Source organism: Lagenorhynchus albirostris, chromosome 17 (assembly GCF_949774975.1).
Source record: "Lagenorhynchus albirostris chromosome 17, mLagAlb1.1, whole genome shotgun sequence".
In the NCBI taxonomy this organism is placed as follows: Eukaryota; Metazoa; Chordata; class Mammalia; order Artiodactyla; family Delphinidae; genus Lagenorhynchus; species Lagenorhynchus albirostris.
In genome coordinates this window covers 59474134-59489867 of record NC_083111.1, presented here as the reverse complement: position 1 = coordinate 59489867, position 15734 = coordinate 59474134, and the positions used below count along the sequence as shown (strand labels likewise).

The 15734-nt window shown below is 37.0% G+C and overlaps 1 protein-coding gene across 2 annotated transcripts in view; it reads left to right on the top strand.

Moving 5' to 3' along the window:
* The window catches only part of TRPS1 (transcriptional repressor GATA binding 1), a 253774-nt gene extending 238680 nt beyond the window's left edge, over positions 1–15094 (top strand). For both annotated transcript variants that reach the window (XM_060127980.1, XM_060127979.1), the window contains 2 exons: positions 5074–5196; positions 8171–15094. In XM_060127980.1, the coding sequence (XP_059983963.1) occupies positions 5074–5196; positions 8171–9232 (1185 nt within the window). In that variant the 3' untranslated portion in view covers positions 9233–15094. The remainder of the gene's footprint in view (positions 1–5073; positions 5197–8170) is intronic.
* Positions 15095–15734: the final 640 nt, after the last annotated feature.

Genomic DNA, 15734 nt, shown 5'->3' with positions numbered 1-15734 from the left:
GCTCTGCCTATCAAGGCTTGTTATGTAATTACATGGTTTCAGTATGGTTCTTATTCATAGAAAACTATTATAAAGCATCATTTCTGCACAAATAACTCCACTAGTAGGGATTTTTAATATCTTGAAGATGAATATCCATGTCTCTAAATGTTAAGCCACTTGAATTAATAATTCAATCAAATTTACTTTTTATTAATCAAATGAATAAGTTCTGTGTTAATGAGGAAATTTGAAAACCTTAAAATGTTTCTTTTTGGCTGATCTTCAAATAATAAAATAAAATAAGCAATAAAACAGATGAACCAGTTTGAAACTTCTTTTCCCATTCTTATTCATTTCTAAAGACACATCTGGGTTTACCAGCGTATGTGTCAGGGCTCAACTCAGAGGGATCTGCAACTGACTGAGAATTTAAGCACCATAGAAGCAAAACTTCAATCAGAAGCTTTGAGAAAAATTTAATGATAGTGATGCCATACGGTGGTTAGCTGTGAACCTAAAGACTAAAGGTTTTTTCAGTTAGTCATTACACGTCTTGGTGTACTCTATAGCAGGAAAAGGAAAACACTACATTGGATTTAAAGTGTACTTGTGTTAAAAGATGGGTGTGTCATTTTCTGTTTCAAATCCTGGCATGGATGATTGTGCAAATTCATTACCTAAATTGCTGTTGTGAAAATCAATATGGTGGTTCTAAAAATTTGAAACGTGGAAAGGAGACAGGTGATCCAAAATTCTCAGTAAGTCACTGGGCTGGCCTTGGAATTCCTTGCAATTAACTGTTCCTACCACTGCCCATCCTTTTTCACACAGGAAGTTACCAGCCAACAGAAATAACATGAAGGCCACACAAATGCAACCTAAAAGTTAGTGGGCAAACTATTTAAACTTGAAGTTAAAAGCAATCAGTTCCTTGTTGATTCCAGAATTTCCTCTGTAGAAATTTTCAGTTGAGATGACTTTCAGGTAGATTGGGGTTTTCGGCCAACCTTCCTTCACTCTTGCCCTCTGTTGAAACCACATAGAAGCAGAAGGTGCCCTGAGAGAAGGCCAGGGGCAGAGGATGCTATGACTGTGTGTAGCTTTGGATGTGTAAAGGACAGCTTTCCTTCAGCCTGAAAGGAGCACCTATCAAGTATGCCACCGGTGTTATCCACTAACTACTTATTCCTGTCATTTCCTCTCCCAGAAGTGTGCTTATCCATATCACTCAGTTCTCCTCTCTCCTGCACAAAGTCATGGAGGTACACATTATTATCATCTCTTAAAAACAGCCTGTAGGAAAAGGAGAAACAATGTATTATTTAAAACATACACACGCACATACAGAACCATCAGCAATGCATGACTCTAGTGATGCACATGCAGGAGAGTTGCAGCTTTGTTCTACCTGACCTTGTATCCTCAGGACATAGCAAGTATCTGGCTTCAGCTATTTCTCAGAAATAAGTGTGGGATGTAGGACTGGAAAATTAACTCTTGATTTTATTGTCTACAACCTCATTAGCCCTCTCTGACCAACTGAAGATAGATTTGTCAATCCAAATGGGAGACATTTCAAAGGAATATTTTTTAAAAACTTTTTTTTTCAAAAACAGGAGTGATGACTAGTGATAAAAATAATAGCAAGAGAGATTATTTTCAACTTCATTAATGTTTAGCTGCTCAAGACAGAGAGCACTGTCCTAGGTGCTTATTACTTAGACTATTTGATGACTGTTAAGAGACATGATTTCTGTCTTTAACATAGTACAAAGGAGAATGACAAAATATTTTAAAACTCTGCTATACCTGATAAACTATGAATGAAATAAGACCTTTAGTGCCTTTCTTTCTCTTTAACAAGTTCATTGTTAAAAAGTGGGGCAGGGGAAACTTCTATTCTGCTTCCTTCGCCAGCAGGCTGCTTCTCAGCACTTGATTGGGCTAAGGATGTTGGTGACCAGAATAAATGCCATACTCCATCCAGCCAGGTTCTCACTGTGGGTCAGGGCTCTCATCTGCGGTGTGATTTAGAGAGATGTGGCACGGTCTACAACTCTGTGCTCACACAACTAAGGATGTTGCCCACTTCTCCCACCTTCTCTGTTGCTTCCAGTAATTCCAAGTGCATCAAACATAAGGTTCTACAGTGCTCACCAAAGTGATACATTTGTTTAGATGGGAGGTAACTTACTATGTGAAATATTTCTCACCTACCTCCCACTCTCCCGCACACAAGCAGGCCCCTGTTGAATTCTAGGTGTGAACACCTAGACATTTCACTCTGACTCAACTTTCCATTCTCATATTTGATAAGGTTGGCACAAATAAAATACATGTGATTATACCCAACTATATGCTTTAAGCATATCTAAAATGTGCAATAAGTAGATTAAGGAGATATAAACGAAACCACAAAATATTTTTCTCTTACAAAAGAAATACAATTGAATCCCCTTGATGGATAGCTAACTTGAGCACCTACTACATACCTGGCATTGTTTTATTACATCCATTTGTCCATATTAATACTCACAGCAGCTCACACTTTAAAGATGAGGAAATTTAAGCATTGCCAGGTTAAGTAACTTGCCCAAAATTGCACCCAGCAACTCAAGACAGAGACGTGTTTTGAGTACAAGTTGTCTGACTCCTAAATCTGATTATTAACCCCCCCATGCCATACTGACTCCGAGTAAGTGAATCCAAAGGACTCCTGATGTATTTAAAATAAGATATGGTTTACCTAAAATATACCAGCCTTTATTGGAGCCTAAGTGCTGCTTAAAGCAAGATACGCCTGTGGAAACCAGTCCTGTAATTTCAGGATTTTCCCTCGAACTAATGAAGGGCATTTTCTTTGCAAGAGAATTAAGCACAAAGTTGTGCAAGGATTGAAGCGTTCTCTGAAACCAGGATTACACCCACTTTGGCATGCTGTGTCAAGCAGCCAGGGCATAAGGAAAAAAAAGCAGGCTGCAATAAATGGTTATACATTCAGATTTGAGCCTCAGACATATATGTGGGTCAGTTTCCAAATGGACATTTACATTGCCTTTACATGGATCAAACTGGTGTTCATTTGCAAAACGTGTTATTTCGATCTTGGAAAAAAAGACAGCATGGCCCCAGGGAATTTTCACAATTATAACCTAACTAGGCTCCCCGACTTACCTCGGATAAAGGGGGCCCCCAGAGTGTTTGATAAACACAACCTCTAATAGATCGTTGATTTGGGGGAAACGGCAGTCTGTACTTTTGCAGTAGGTCCCAGTTTGGACTTTGAGGGCTAACACCCAACTTTTGTGCTGCTCTTATTGAGACTGAGAAATTTATGATACATTCCTGGCCCTGATTTGGGGTGGGGGGAGTAAAGAAAAAGGGGAGCCAGAGATTATCTTTGTGAAAAACTCTAGCTTATATTACATCACTTAAAGTAGCCCAACCTGCTACACTAATGAAATTGTGTTCTTGGTTGAAAAGGACAATTGTTAGCCTGACTTTGTATTCACTAAAAACATTCCCCCAATCTTGTTAAATTATTGCTCTCATTTCAGATTTTTATGGCTATGCAGCTTACCAGTCCTCATTTCTTTACGTTTCATTCATTTTCTTTGTATCGATGATTAATGGAGGATGTTGAATGTTAGAGTGAGCAGGCATCAGCAATTGCAAGATCATAATTAGTTTAGCTGACGAGGGCCTCTGATAGCACTTGCATCTGGATGGAAAAATTACCCTATAGGGAACTGGCTGCTCACCAGGTCTTTTTAGTGATACATTGTGAAACACCCGATGAATCAAATGCCCTTTCAATGCCAAGAAAGTGTTCCAGTCTTGAAGCCAAAATTATGTCTGCAGAAAGCTTTCCATTTGAAATGTATCAGAGTACAATTATAACCATTGTATTTTCTTGGCAGGGATACCACTCGTCTACAGTATGGACTCAAGTTAAATAAATTGCCTAAATTTTATGAATCCCTGAAATTTTGACTTATGGTGTTTGTAATTTTAAATTTACAACAAAATTGGGCTCCAGCGAGACTTTTTCCACTCCTTATCTAACATGCATATTTTATCATTAAAGGCTTTACTTCCTAGAGAAAGGAGAGCAGAGTTGCAATTCAGGCTCTTTTTTTTTTTTTTTTTTTTCAGCAAGAGAGTTCCATTTCCTGCCTGTTAGTATTTGCGCCCACAAACACAGCCTGACTTTTGTTTCAATGAGAAGTTTAATGGAATCATTACTTGATAGCAAGAATGGAACAAGCAGTACTAATGATCTACTTTCAAATATTCTTGGATTATTTTTGAATCTGGTGATTAGAGAATTCAGCCCACTAAAATCAATTTGTGTTCAGAAATGCTTGTGATTTCCAAGTCTGAGTCAAATAAAATAAATAAATAGCCATTGATGGGACTATGTTGTCTGGCTTAAGTAGGCCCCTCATAAGGATTCTCATTAGTAATACTGTACTTCTAGTTGGCAGAAGTTTCTACTATTCCTCTCAGCTTTGGGAGATAGAGGGTGTGTTCTCTTTCAGATTTTACAATTGCAAACCAAAAATCAGAACTGAGTGTCTTACAGTCTCTTAATACTTATGTTACATGAATGACATCCAAAAAGACACACATCAGGTTTAATTGTAAGTGGTTTACATGCTGCATTTATTCCAAGCTTGACTATATTTTAAAGCTCAGGTAGCCTGTGCTCCTCCCTTTCCAGAGTATATTAAACATATTGGCAGACTCTGTCTTTTGACTTTCGTTTTGACACTTTTAAAAGGTATATTTTAGGGTTCAGCATTTAGGAACCATCATGAAAGGCACAAAACCCAAAGTTCAAAAAGTTAAAGCTGTTTCTGTGAAAGGCCTTTGGTGTTGCACACACCTCATCCATCACTGTACGGTTAATTATAATGAAAATCAGTGGTGCCTATTAAACACAATTGAACCTGACCTCATTATGGGCAGTGTGGTTTTATACTGTCATTGTTGCTAGTCTAAAGACAAAACTCCTGGGTTGATTTGGTCTAACTCCACTGATCATGTGACTCACCTCTGACCTTGTGTCTTTTTTTTTTCCCATTTCAGAGGCGTAGAGGCTCGGGTGTTTTTTGTGCCAATTGCTTGACCACAAAGACCTCTCTCTGGCGAAAGAATGCAAATGGCGGATATGTATGCAATGCGTGTGGCCTCTACCAGAAGCTTCACTCGGTAAGAACTTGTTAGACTGTTTCAGGAAAAACTTTATAAAGCACCCTGGTCTGTGGCATGATAAGTTCCATTCCCTGGCTTGCAGTGCCTGCCCCTGCAGAGTTTAATGCAGTCGCTTTGAGTGCACATGTGATTTATGGTGGACCGGCCTTAGATGTTATGGGGAGATACATCTGAGATCATTAGTAATGCATTATGCTTCTTTTGATATAAAAGAGGAAAATGATTGATTTCTGGGAACGTCACATAACGGATAGTTGAATAAGTGGTTATCAGAATTCAGTGAAATTAATTTAGGTAGAAAGGAGAAACTTCAAAAAATCAGAAGTACATACAAATTTAAAAATAAAAAGGGGTTCTCTCCCATGTTCATTATAAAATCTAGGGCAGGGGGAAAATGCTTATTTTCCAGTTTACCATTGGAATTTGCAAGTGTCATTTGGGGGCTGGAAGTTGGACCCGTTCAGAAGAGTAGTTCTAAACTGGGACCCAGGATGCCAGCGCTCTACAGTGCTTCCAGTGGTATCTGAGGGCTTGCAGAGCACACAGCAGAGCAAGATGCAAAAGTGCTTTGTGTTTTAAGATCTCCGGCTGACTAATTTCTAGGGCTCTCTGAGGTACCTCAGTTATTGCTAACCAAATTTTAGGTGGAATCCTCTAATAAAATTTAAACTCACAAATCTCCCATCTTTATATGCATTTGACTTCTTGAGGATATTTTTTTAGTTTAGATAGTTTATCTGCTGACCAGAGCTGCCTTTAAAAATAGGAATGCCCCATGTAGTAAGCAGAAATCTATTTCCCTCTGCCGTTTTCATTTTGTTTGGCATTTTACCACAGCTCTAGCACCGGCCAATGAATAGATCACAGCTACGGAGAATATAATTTTAGACAAAATGTCCTCCTAAATGGACCATTGGAAGCACTCTTTTAAAAAATGCATGCTGCCAACAATGCTAATTGGTAGTAAACTGTAAAAACCTTAGTTATTAGCATGGAGCTAATAGAAGGATTCCCCACCCCCTGACACACACACACACACACACACACACCACCATGACCTTACTTTTTCTTAAACTTCACCACTTAAGCACAACAATAAGCTTCCATTCAGTGGGTACTGACATTAATAATTTTAATTGAACTCAGGCCAGTCAAAGGCCAAAAATTAATTAAACTGCTGCTCTTCCAGGTTATGGTAATATAACAACTGCAATATAAACTAAACTTTTTTTTACAGTTACTTTAATATTCATCTCTCCAGAGATGAGATGTTTTCAATTCTGAGGTTTTTTAAAATCACAAATTTAAACACATAAAGGTTATACTCACATTTCATGTCAAAGACTGCCACAAAAATTATGAAAGTTTAAAAAAGGTATTAATGCATATTTCAGATTTCTTTAGAAGACAGAGATTAACTACTGCATATTTTTATAATATGAATATGAGCTCTTTATAAACCTGAAATTCTGAACAAAGTAAATGAACAGGGAATAGCCAAGGGGATGTGGCATTTTCATTCTGAAATGAATAATCTGATTGTCAGTAACAAGTGTGTTATCCTTTTTCCTTCAAAATATCTTTGTGACAATAAAAACATCGCAAAACGTTTTGTATTTTGTTTAACATATAAAGTACGCTCTTGCATTGAGGTGCCTCCTTTCTAGGTATAATTCATGAGTTACGTATTGTTTATATTCATATTTTATGTAGAGATTACTTCCTGATTTCAGTAATCTTTTAGAAAAATCAGATTTTAGCCCATTTAAAGATTCTCCTAAATTTTTCATCTGTAACTATGCATTGATTTATTAAACATATTCTCTTGATTTTATAAATCAAAATTAGAGCTCTTACTGCAAGTAGAGTTTTTATTATAGTCTTATCTATGGATTTGAGTCATGTAATATAAACACCTGTTGACCATGTACATAAATACGAATCATATAATACTTAAGCTGAGTGAAAGTCAGCATTCTATTTAAGTACAGAGTAGACTGACAGATAGGATATTTGTACCGAGCCTACAAATAAATTTAGATTGTCAACAGAAAACAAATGCTTCACCTGTTCACAAGTAAAATCTTCCATAGTGAGTACTTATATAATTAAAGAAAAAAAAAAGTGAGAGATTTTTAAAAACACCTCTCACTGATAATGGCTTTGATTACCTGATATCTTTCCTTACAATTCTGTCAGTTTGTCTTTGATTATTTATGTTCTGATGTTTAATATTCTATATTTAGTCAGCTGGGGCTGGCATAACAAAATACCATAGACTGGGTGGCTTAAACAGCAGACATTTATTTTCACACAGTTCTGGAGGCCGGAAGTCTGAGATTAGGGTGCCATCCTGGCTGGGTTCTGGTGAGGGCTCTCTTCCTGGCTTGCAGAGGGCTGCCTTCTCACTGTGTCCTCATTTAACCATATTTACCTCCTAAAGGCCTTATCTTCAGATACAGTCACATTGGGGTTAGAGCTTCAACCTATGAATTGTAGGAGGGGTGGGGAGAGGGGGACACAATTCAGACTGCAGCCATGTTATCATTTCTCCACAGTTGTCATCACAACCTATCTCCCATGTTACTATGTTGACATCTTGGTGCATGACTCAAAAGTTGAGGATATTTCAGAAAAATCACATTTCTTCAAGTAACTTTAAACACTGTTTTATCACGAAATAATGCAATTCCAAAATCTGTTGAGTTTGGAAAAGCTGTTTCCAAGTAGATTAAAGTTTTTCAGTCCTCCCTGTAAAGATGGGCATGATTTAATTAGGGTAAAAGAATGTGCTTTGGTTACTTCCTCTGATCCTGCTTAGGGCAAAAGGAGGAGATTTAGTAAATCTATAACGTAAAGCCTATCTTTGCTTTGAACTTAAGCATGGTTTATATTTGTGAGGAATTGTTAATGCATTTTAATGTGTTTTTTAATGTTTTCCTTTTATGTATTGTGTGTGTGTTCCCCGCAGACTCCCAGGCCTTTAAACATCATTAAACAAAACAACGGTGAGCAGATTATTAGGAGAAGAACAAGAAAGCGCCTTAACCCTGAGGCACTTCAGGCCGAGCAGCTCAACAAACAGCAGAGGGCCGGCAGTGAAGAGCAAGCCAATGGCAGCCCCTTAGAGAGGCGCTCAGACGATCACTTAACTGAAGGTCACCAGCGAGAAATTCCGCTCCCCAGCCTGAGTAAATACGAAGCCCAGGGTTCATTGACTAAAAGCCATTCTGCTCAGCAGCCAGTCTTGGTCAGCCAAACTCTGGATATTCACAAAAGGATGCAACCTTTGCACATTCAGATAAAAAGTCCTCAGGAAAGTACTGGAGACCCAGGAAATAGTTCATCCGTATCTGAAGGGAAAGGAAGTTCTGAGAGAGGCAGTCCCATAGAAAAGTACATGAGACCCGCGAAGCACCCAAATTATTCACCACCAGGCAGCCCTATTGAAAAGTACCAGTACCCCCTTTTTGGACTTCCCTTTGTACATAATGACTTCCAGAGTGAAGCTGATTGGCTGCGGTTCTGGAGTAAATATAAGCTCTCCGTTCCTGGGAATCCGCACTACTTGAGTCACGTGCCTGGCCTACCAAATCCTTGCCAAAACTATGTGCCTTACCCCACCTTCAATCTGCCTCCTCACTTTTCAGCTGTTGGATCAGACAATGACATTCCTCTAGATTTGGCGATCAAGCATTCCAGACCTGGGCCAACTGCAAACGGGGCCTCCAAGGAGAAAACGAAGGCACCGTCAAATGTAAAGAATGAAGGTCCCTTGAATGGAGTAAAAACAGAGAAAGTTGATAGAAGTACTCAAGATGAACTTTCAACAAAATGTGTGCACTGTGGCATTGTCTTTCTGGATGAAGTGATGTATGCTTTGCATATGAGTTGCCATGGTGACAGTGGACCTTTCCAGTGCAGCATATGCCAGCATCTTTGCACGGACAAATATGACTTCACAACTCATATCCAGAGGGGCCTGCATAGGAACAATGCACAAGTGGAAAAAAATGGAAAACCTAAAGAGTAAAACCTTAGCACTTAGCACAATTAAATAGAAATAGGTTTTCTTGATGGGAATTCAATAGCTTGTAATGTCTTATGAAGACCTATTTAAAAAAAAAAAATACTTCATAGAGCCTGCCTTATCCAACATGAAATTCCCTTCTTTTATTATTCTTTCTTTTGATGAGTAGGTTACCAAGATTTAAAAGTGAGACAAATGGTCAGTGAGAAAAAAATGGAAGATGGTATATAGTCCTGTTTAGAACCTAGTAGGTCAGAACCATCTTGGTGAATGTGTACTATGGAAACCATCCATAAGAAGTATCACCAGACTATAATTATTATGTTTGTAAAGAAAGAGATCAAAGCTGTCTAGAATTTGGAAGGGTTTACATATTATGATTCTAAAGCAGTATTGGGCTGGCCATTGGCCCATTTGTTCAAAAACCATAAATTGTTGCCTGAATTTCGAAGTGTCTTGAAATCCTAGGCAGATGAGGAGAAGTCTAATCTCCAGGGCAGTGAAAGGAAAATGGCACCCTCCTGCATGAGAATCCTCTCATTGGTCATGTTTCGAATTTAGACCTAGACATGCGAGCTGTGGTTAGGCTTGGGGAGAGAGCAGCGGGAAAAGTGACAATGATTTTGGCCAGCCCTGCCTGTACATACACATGCACACCCTCTCTGATATTTTTGTCCTTTAGATGTTCAAATACTCCTTTCAAAAATAGTCCTCGTGTTTGCAATTTAGGTTCATTTTGTCCAAATATATATGCATTTTTAAAAACAATGTCCTCAGTGCTTACGTAGTAATTTTATTTTAGCCAGATCTTTTCTTTCTTGTTTGTGATGAACCAGTTTGGGTTTGTTTTTTAAGCTTCCTCTTGGTCACTAATCTCACTTGGCACGTTCTAACTAAAGGGGTCCCCTCAGTTCAAAAGACTAGATGGATACAAAAGTTCAGACCATGGGCTTCATTGGTTTAGAACACATGGTATTTCTCCACAAGGTAACCTGCTGTATTTATTTATTTTCTTTTGGTTTAAGTATAATTTCCAAACTTTGTGGTCAGGCAGCGTCTAAAGTTACGTTACCACAGACTGACAGTTGGTATATGTACCAATCAATCCCTTCATTAGATTTATACAGGTTTAGTTAAGTAGCATTAAATAGGATTCTTAGAAGTTTGCTCTTCATAGTACTTTTAATACATAAGGCTTTGTAAAACTATCCATGAAGGGAAAGCCTCAGCATAACTGCTCAGGGAAATAGGGCTAAATAACTGAACATTAAATAATTGGTTAAAGGTGCTGTTAGTCGAGCCTCAATGCTTGCTACACAGATGTATGTACAAGGACTGACTTTAATAATTTGCATTATATTGTCCCAACCAGTAGTTTATTTTTTGCCACGGAGATGTAGAAGATATTACAAGCTGCTGGATGCACTGTCAGATTAACTTATTTCATTAAAGAAGTTGGGAGAACAAATAGGAAAAAAAAAACCTTATTTTTCTAGTAAATATTAATGTATTACATTTCAAATAATGGTGCCTGACATATTGAATAATTATTTTCTACAGTGTACGTATGCAACAAAGATATTCCATCATGCATTAGAGTCAGTTCTGGCTCTGCCTAGCTGTTTACATTTGCAAATGTAGCAAACAAGGTAATGAAGCAACTATTTCTATTGCGGTAGATATCTTTTGTGTGTGTGTGTGTGTGTGTGTGTGTGTGTGCATTAAAGTTGTAAACGGTAACATGAAACAAATGAAAGTTCTTGATATAATGGTATGGCAAACAAGAAGGAAATAAAAATATTTTTATGCCTACTTAGGAAAAAAAGGGTAGCACTATTCATTCCAAGTACTTTTTTTTTTTAATTTTTAAGCTCTTAACTCACATTGTTATGCTTAAAGTGATAAACATATATCCTCTTTTTATTGCTTTGTCTGTGTTTCAGATGACACATTTCAGAAGTTATTTTGATAAGTGCTGCTGGAATCTGCAGCACTGATGTTTTTATTGCATTCTGTAGTCGCATTTGCACTCCATTTTTACATTAATTCGCAGTTGCTTTGTATTGTTTTGTTTTGTTTGGGGTTTGTTTCTTTTTCACAGTGCCAGGTCTTCGTTTCTTTAAATGGATGACAGGTAGAGTTCAACCAGTTTGTGACTGTTGTAGTGAATGAAGTTAAAAATGTCTGTCTGATGTTGTGTTGTCATTTCCATTCTTGCATTTTCATTTTCATGTTTAAAAAAAAGAAAAGAGAGAGAGAGAGAAAGAAAGAAATCAGGACTAAGCCTTCTGCTTCAGTTTCATTTTTAAAGGGTCCTATTCCTATCTTACCTGTCAAGTAGCTCTAATATAATTCACATGAACTGAGAGAGGTGGAATGAGGGGCTTGGACATTCAAATTATGTGATGTCATTTATCTTTCTTAGGAATTTTGATGAATGCATCTCAAAATGTACAGGCAGATTGGAGAGGTGACAAAGATCTAAACAAGAGGAGATTTCCCAAACAACAAAACTATATTTAATTTTTTTAGTGAAAGGACTAGAAACAAAGTGCACTGTGGCAATCTGCAAGTAACATGATATGTGGACTGCTCAAATCAGAAAATACCCGAAGTTTGGTCAACTTGGGTAGTAGTACAGGTATGACTTTTTGGGCAAAACTACTCCTTAAGCAGTTTCTCCAGTGTGTTTCTCGTTTCTCAGACACAAATAGGTTGTTCTTTTTTGATATATATGTCTTTTTTTTAACCTGTTTTTTTGTTTTTGTTTTTATTTTTCTCAGACAGACAAGTAGTAACGGTTAGCAATGGAAATACATATCACTGTTCTTGGAATATTTATGGTCAGTCTACTTTTGGTAGAATATTCTTAGATAGCATTGACACAATAGATCTTATTCCATATTCCTTTATTATTGATTATTTTATTTTATTTTTTCCCATATTTTGATGGGGAAGAGGTTGGGCTATTAAAAAAGATGAAAAGTTATCACAACACTAAAATACCTCTTATTTTTTTGACTTATGAAAGCCTTCATTCCAGCTCTCAAAATATATTACAAAACTGATTGGTTAGTGTCTTTATTTTTATTTGGGTTTAAGATTTCGGAATCATTTTGTCTTAAATTATGATTTTAAATGAGCTATTTAGGTACTTAACATTTTTTTTTTTTTTGAGGACTTTCAAAATGACTTAGGAATTTTCCCTCTTGGAAAAGGCTTTCCCTATGATAAAAACTATACGCCAGCTAAAATTGTATGTCATTTAAAAACTGTAAGTCTTTTAAAAGTACATGTCCATATTCTGAATTGGGCTTTGGATCAAACTTTAGGCCAAAACCAGCTCATGCATTCTCATTCTTTTTCTCACTCTTTCTCTCTTCATCTCTCACCCATATATTCATATTGTTGTTTGGGATAGAAAAATCATAAAGAGCCAGCCCGCCTCAGAAGATTGTGGACTGAGAGACACTACTCAGTACTCTTAAGTATATGAGAAAAGGATGGAGCTCTCACGGTTAACACGTTAACTCTGTAGTTCAAAAGGAGAAGAGTGTGCCCATTCTTTCTATATGACATATTGAGATGTTCTTTTAAAAAATCAACTTTTAAGATAGTGATGTTTTCTTCTAAACTGTTCTCTTTTAGTAAAGGTAGTTTTTAGAAAGCAAGCATGGGGATTTTTTCTAAGGTAACATTAATGAGAAGAAGAAAAAAAGTGATTATCTTAACAGCTCTTTGTTGAAGCCTGTGGTAGCACATTATGTTTATGATTGCACATGTGCACATAATCTATGATGATCCAATGCAAATACAGCTCCAAAAATATTAAATGTATATGTTTTTTAAAATGCCTGAGGATATATGTTTTTCTTAATTAATTGAAGAGTATCAGTACTGCTACCAAAATAATGATTAGCCTCCTCCTGTGTGGCAACGAAACATCACCAGGTGACCTGTCTTAAGACCTCTGAATTGCCTGCCTGTTTAGTAAGTGAACATGAACACAGTTCTAGAGAGAGAAGATCTAACAACCCGCGGTGGAAGCATGAAGAAGCTGGTGGTCAGCTTCTGTGCCATATGCCAGCTTTTTGCCTAAAGTTTACTTTGAGCTCACAGCTTCCTGTGTTTGGGTTGAGAGCCATGACAAAAAAAAAAAAATTGCAAGGCATCTTTGGTGAGTGAGTAGGTGAAAGCTTGCTGACTTTCCTAGATCACAGGAGAAAATGGAGGAATTGAAATCCAACCTGAATATGAGACTAAAGATGCTAACCAAAGGTAGGTACTACTAAGTGGAATTCTATTAGCAGGCAACTGTAAATGAGAAGAGGATAGCAAGACATGCACCGGGACTTGGAAGGGCTGTGTTATTTTCCCAAAGAAAGACTTGGCCAAGGGCAGAAGGCATGGCTTCTTTGCAGTGCACTTCCTTTTGGTTTTCAGTTAGCGTTTCATAGACAGTGGACCCACGTGTTCCTGCTAGCGGTTAATGGTTTAGAAAGCATCAACAGTTATCTGCAGTAATTAGGACCTATGGAAGATGCTAGGTTGAAGTGTGTCAAGTCAGGGATGAAGAAAATGTGAAATTCAACATTGGTCCACACATGGAAACTGGATAATGTATGCTCACATGTTGTTCTCTTGAAAAGTAGAGCTAGAAGCTTCACTCCGTCCTACACCAGAGAAAAGCAGGAGTAACTTTACAAGGAAATAACGTTTAGCCTTTCTTCATCAGAGAAAACGGTCCCTCAAGACCCATGAGTCCCAAAACTGTATACTGATTTTTACCCCTGGTTTTTTTTTAATTGTATGACCTGCAACAAATCACTTTTTTCTTTTTGTGCCTCAGGTTCCTCACCTGTAAAATGGAAAAAAAATATATTAATAATAATATTAATAATAATAATAATAATAATGGTAATGTAGTACTTGTTTGTAAAGCACTTTGAGATCCTTGGTTGAAAGGCACCATGGGAGTGCCAAGTATTATTATATGGCCAAGGGGCTTATTTAAACTCTCAGTTCCCAAGGGCCAGGAAAGGTTGGGGTCATTTTTATTAAATAAGAGCTGTAAATATCATAATTAGGCAGCCTATAGCGTTGACTATGAAGAGGCAAAACTATTACAAGGCTGATAAAACCATAGTTTCTTAATGGCTACCAAGAGGGCAAGTATCACAATAAGAAATGCCAAATTCCTTTGGGTGACAACATGAATAATTTGGGGGGGTGGGATGGGATGGGAAACATCTCAAAATGCCGATGTAAAATTCACCTACAGCAATATTCACCAGCAGAAAATGTCTTTCATATGGAATGATTTCATGTTGCTAAGAAAAAATTCAATTTGTAGTCCTGATTTGAATACTAGAATGTTGGCTATAATAGTTCTGTTCTTACAACACATGGAATTTTTTTTGTTTTATTTAATTTTGTTTTCATAGTGCATGTTCATTTCTACTCACAAACATGTTCTTGGTGTATTTCTTATGCAAACAATCTTCAGGCAGCAAAGATGTCTGTTACATCTAAACTTGAATAATAAAGTTTTACCACCAGTTATACATAATGGTGTTGGTATGTTTTATATGGATTCACTTTCATCCGTGTAGCAATAGGAAGTTCAGACCATTGTAACATACAGACAGGTTCTGATGAATGGAGACGGTGAAATCAAATCACCATTTTCAAAACAGTATGACTAAGATTGAAAAAGCCTGGATTCTCTCAACTTGTTTTGTTTTGCTTTGCTTTTTTTTTTCCTTTAACCAATCAATCTCTTATTGATAGATTTTGTGTAAAAAAAAATTATACAAGTTTTCTTTAGGAAGATTAACAATAAAAATTGTGTTTATTTCAAAAACATTTATTGAGTATCACGTATTGAGTGTCGAGTATTGGGAAATGATTGTTACAATATGTAAAAAATCCCGCTTTTGAAGTCTAAGTTTGAATTCAATTTAGTATACCCACATGAATATGATGTGAAGATCTTGATAAATCATCTCAAGAACTTTATGTTAATATATTACATGCCTTGTGTGTTGCCTTAAGATGAAATTAACCAGAGAGGTTTCCGGAAGGTTGATTTTGAAAGAGGGAAGAGGCAGAAGAAAACTGGGTAGGCAAGAAGACTCACCCAAATATTTATGACCAGAAGGAAAAACACAAAAAGCACAGGACGTAAAGTATACAAATAACTCCTTGCTTCAGAAGATTTATTTTGAAAATTTTGAGTTAGTGTTTACCCTCTTAGCCCAATCTTCACTTCTCTTTTTTGTGAACCCAAATTAACAAATCCTTTAGTTTTTCTAGTTCTTTCTCTTTTCCCCTGCTTTGAAAACAGCAGAGTAAAGGCTTGGAGGGGCTGATCATAATGGTAATAAGTTTGTTTCACAGCTGGAGGCAATATTCTCTAGATAAGAGCGTAATAAGAACGCTTAATGTGATTTGTTTTCCTTATGGAGAATTTGATTCTTCTCTCAGGGAAAACTTTTCAGGTAAA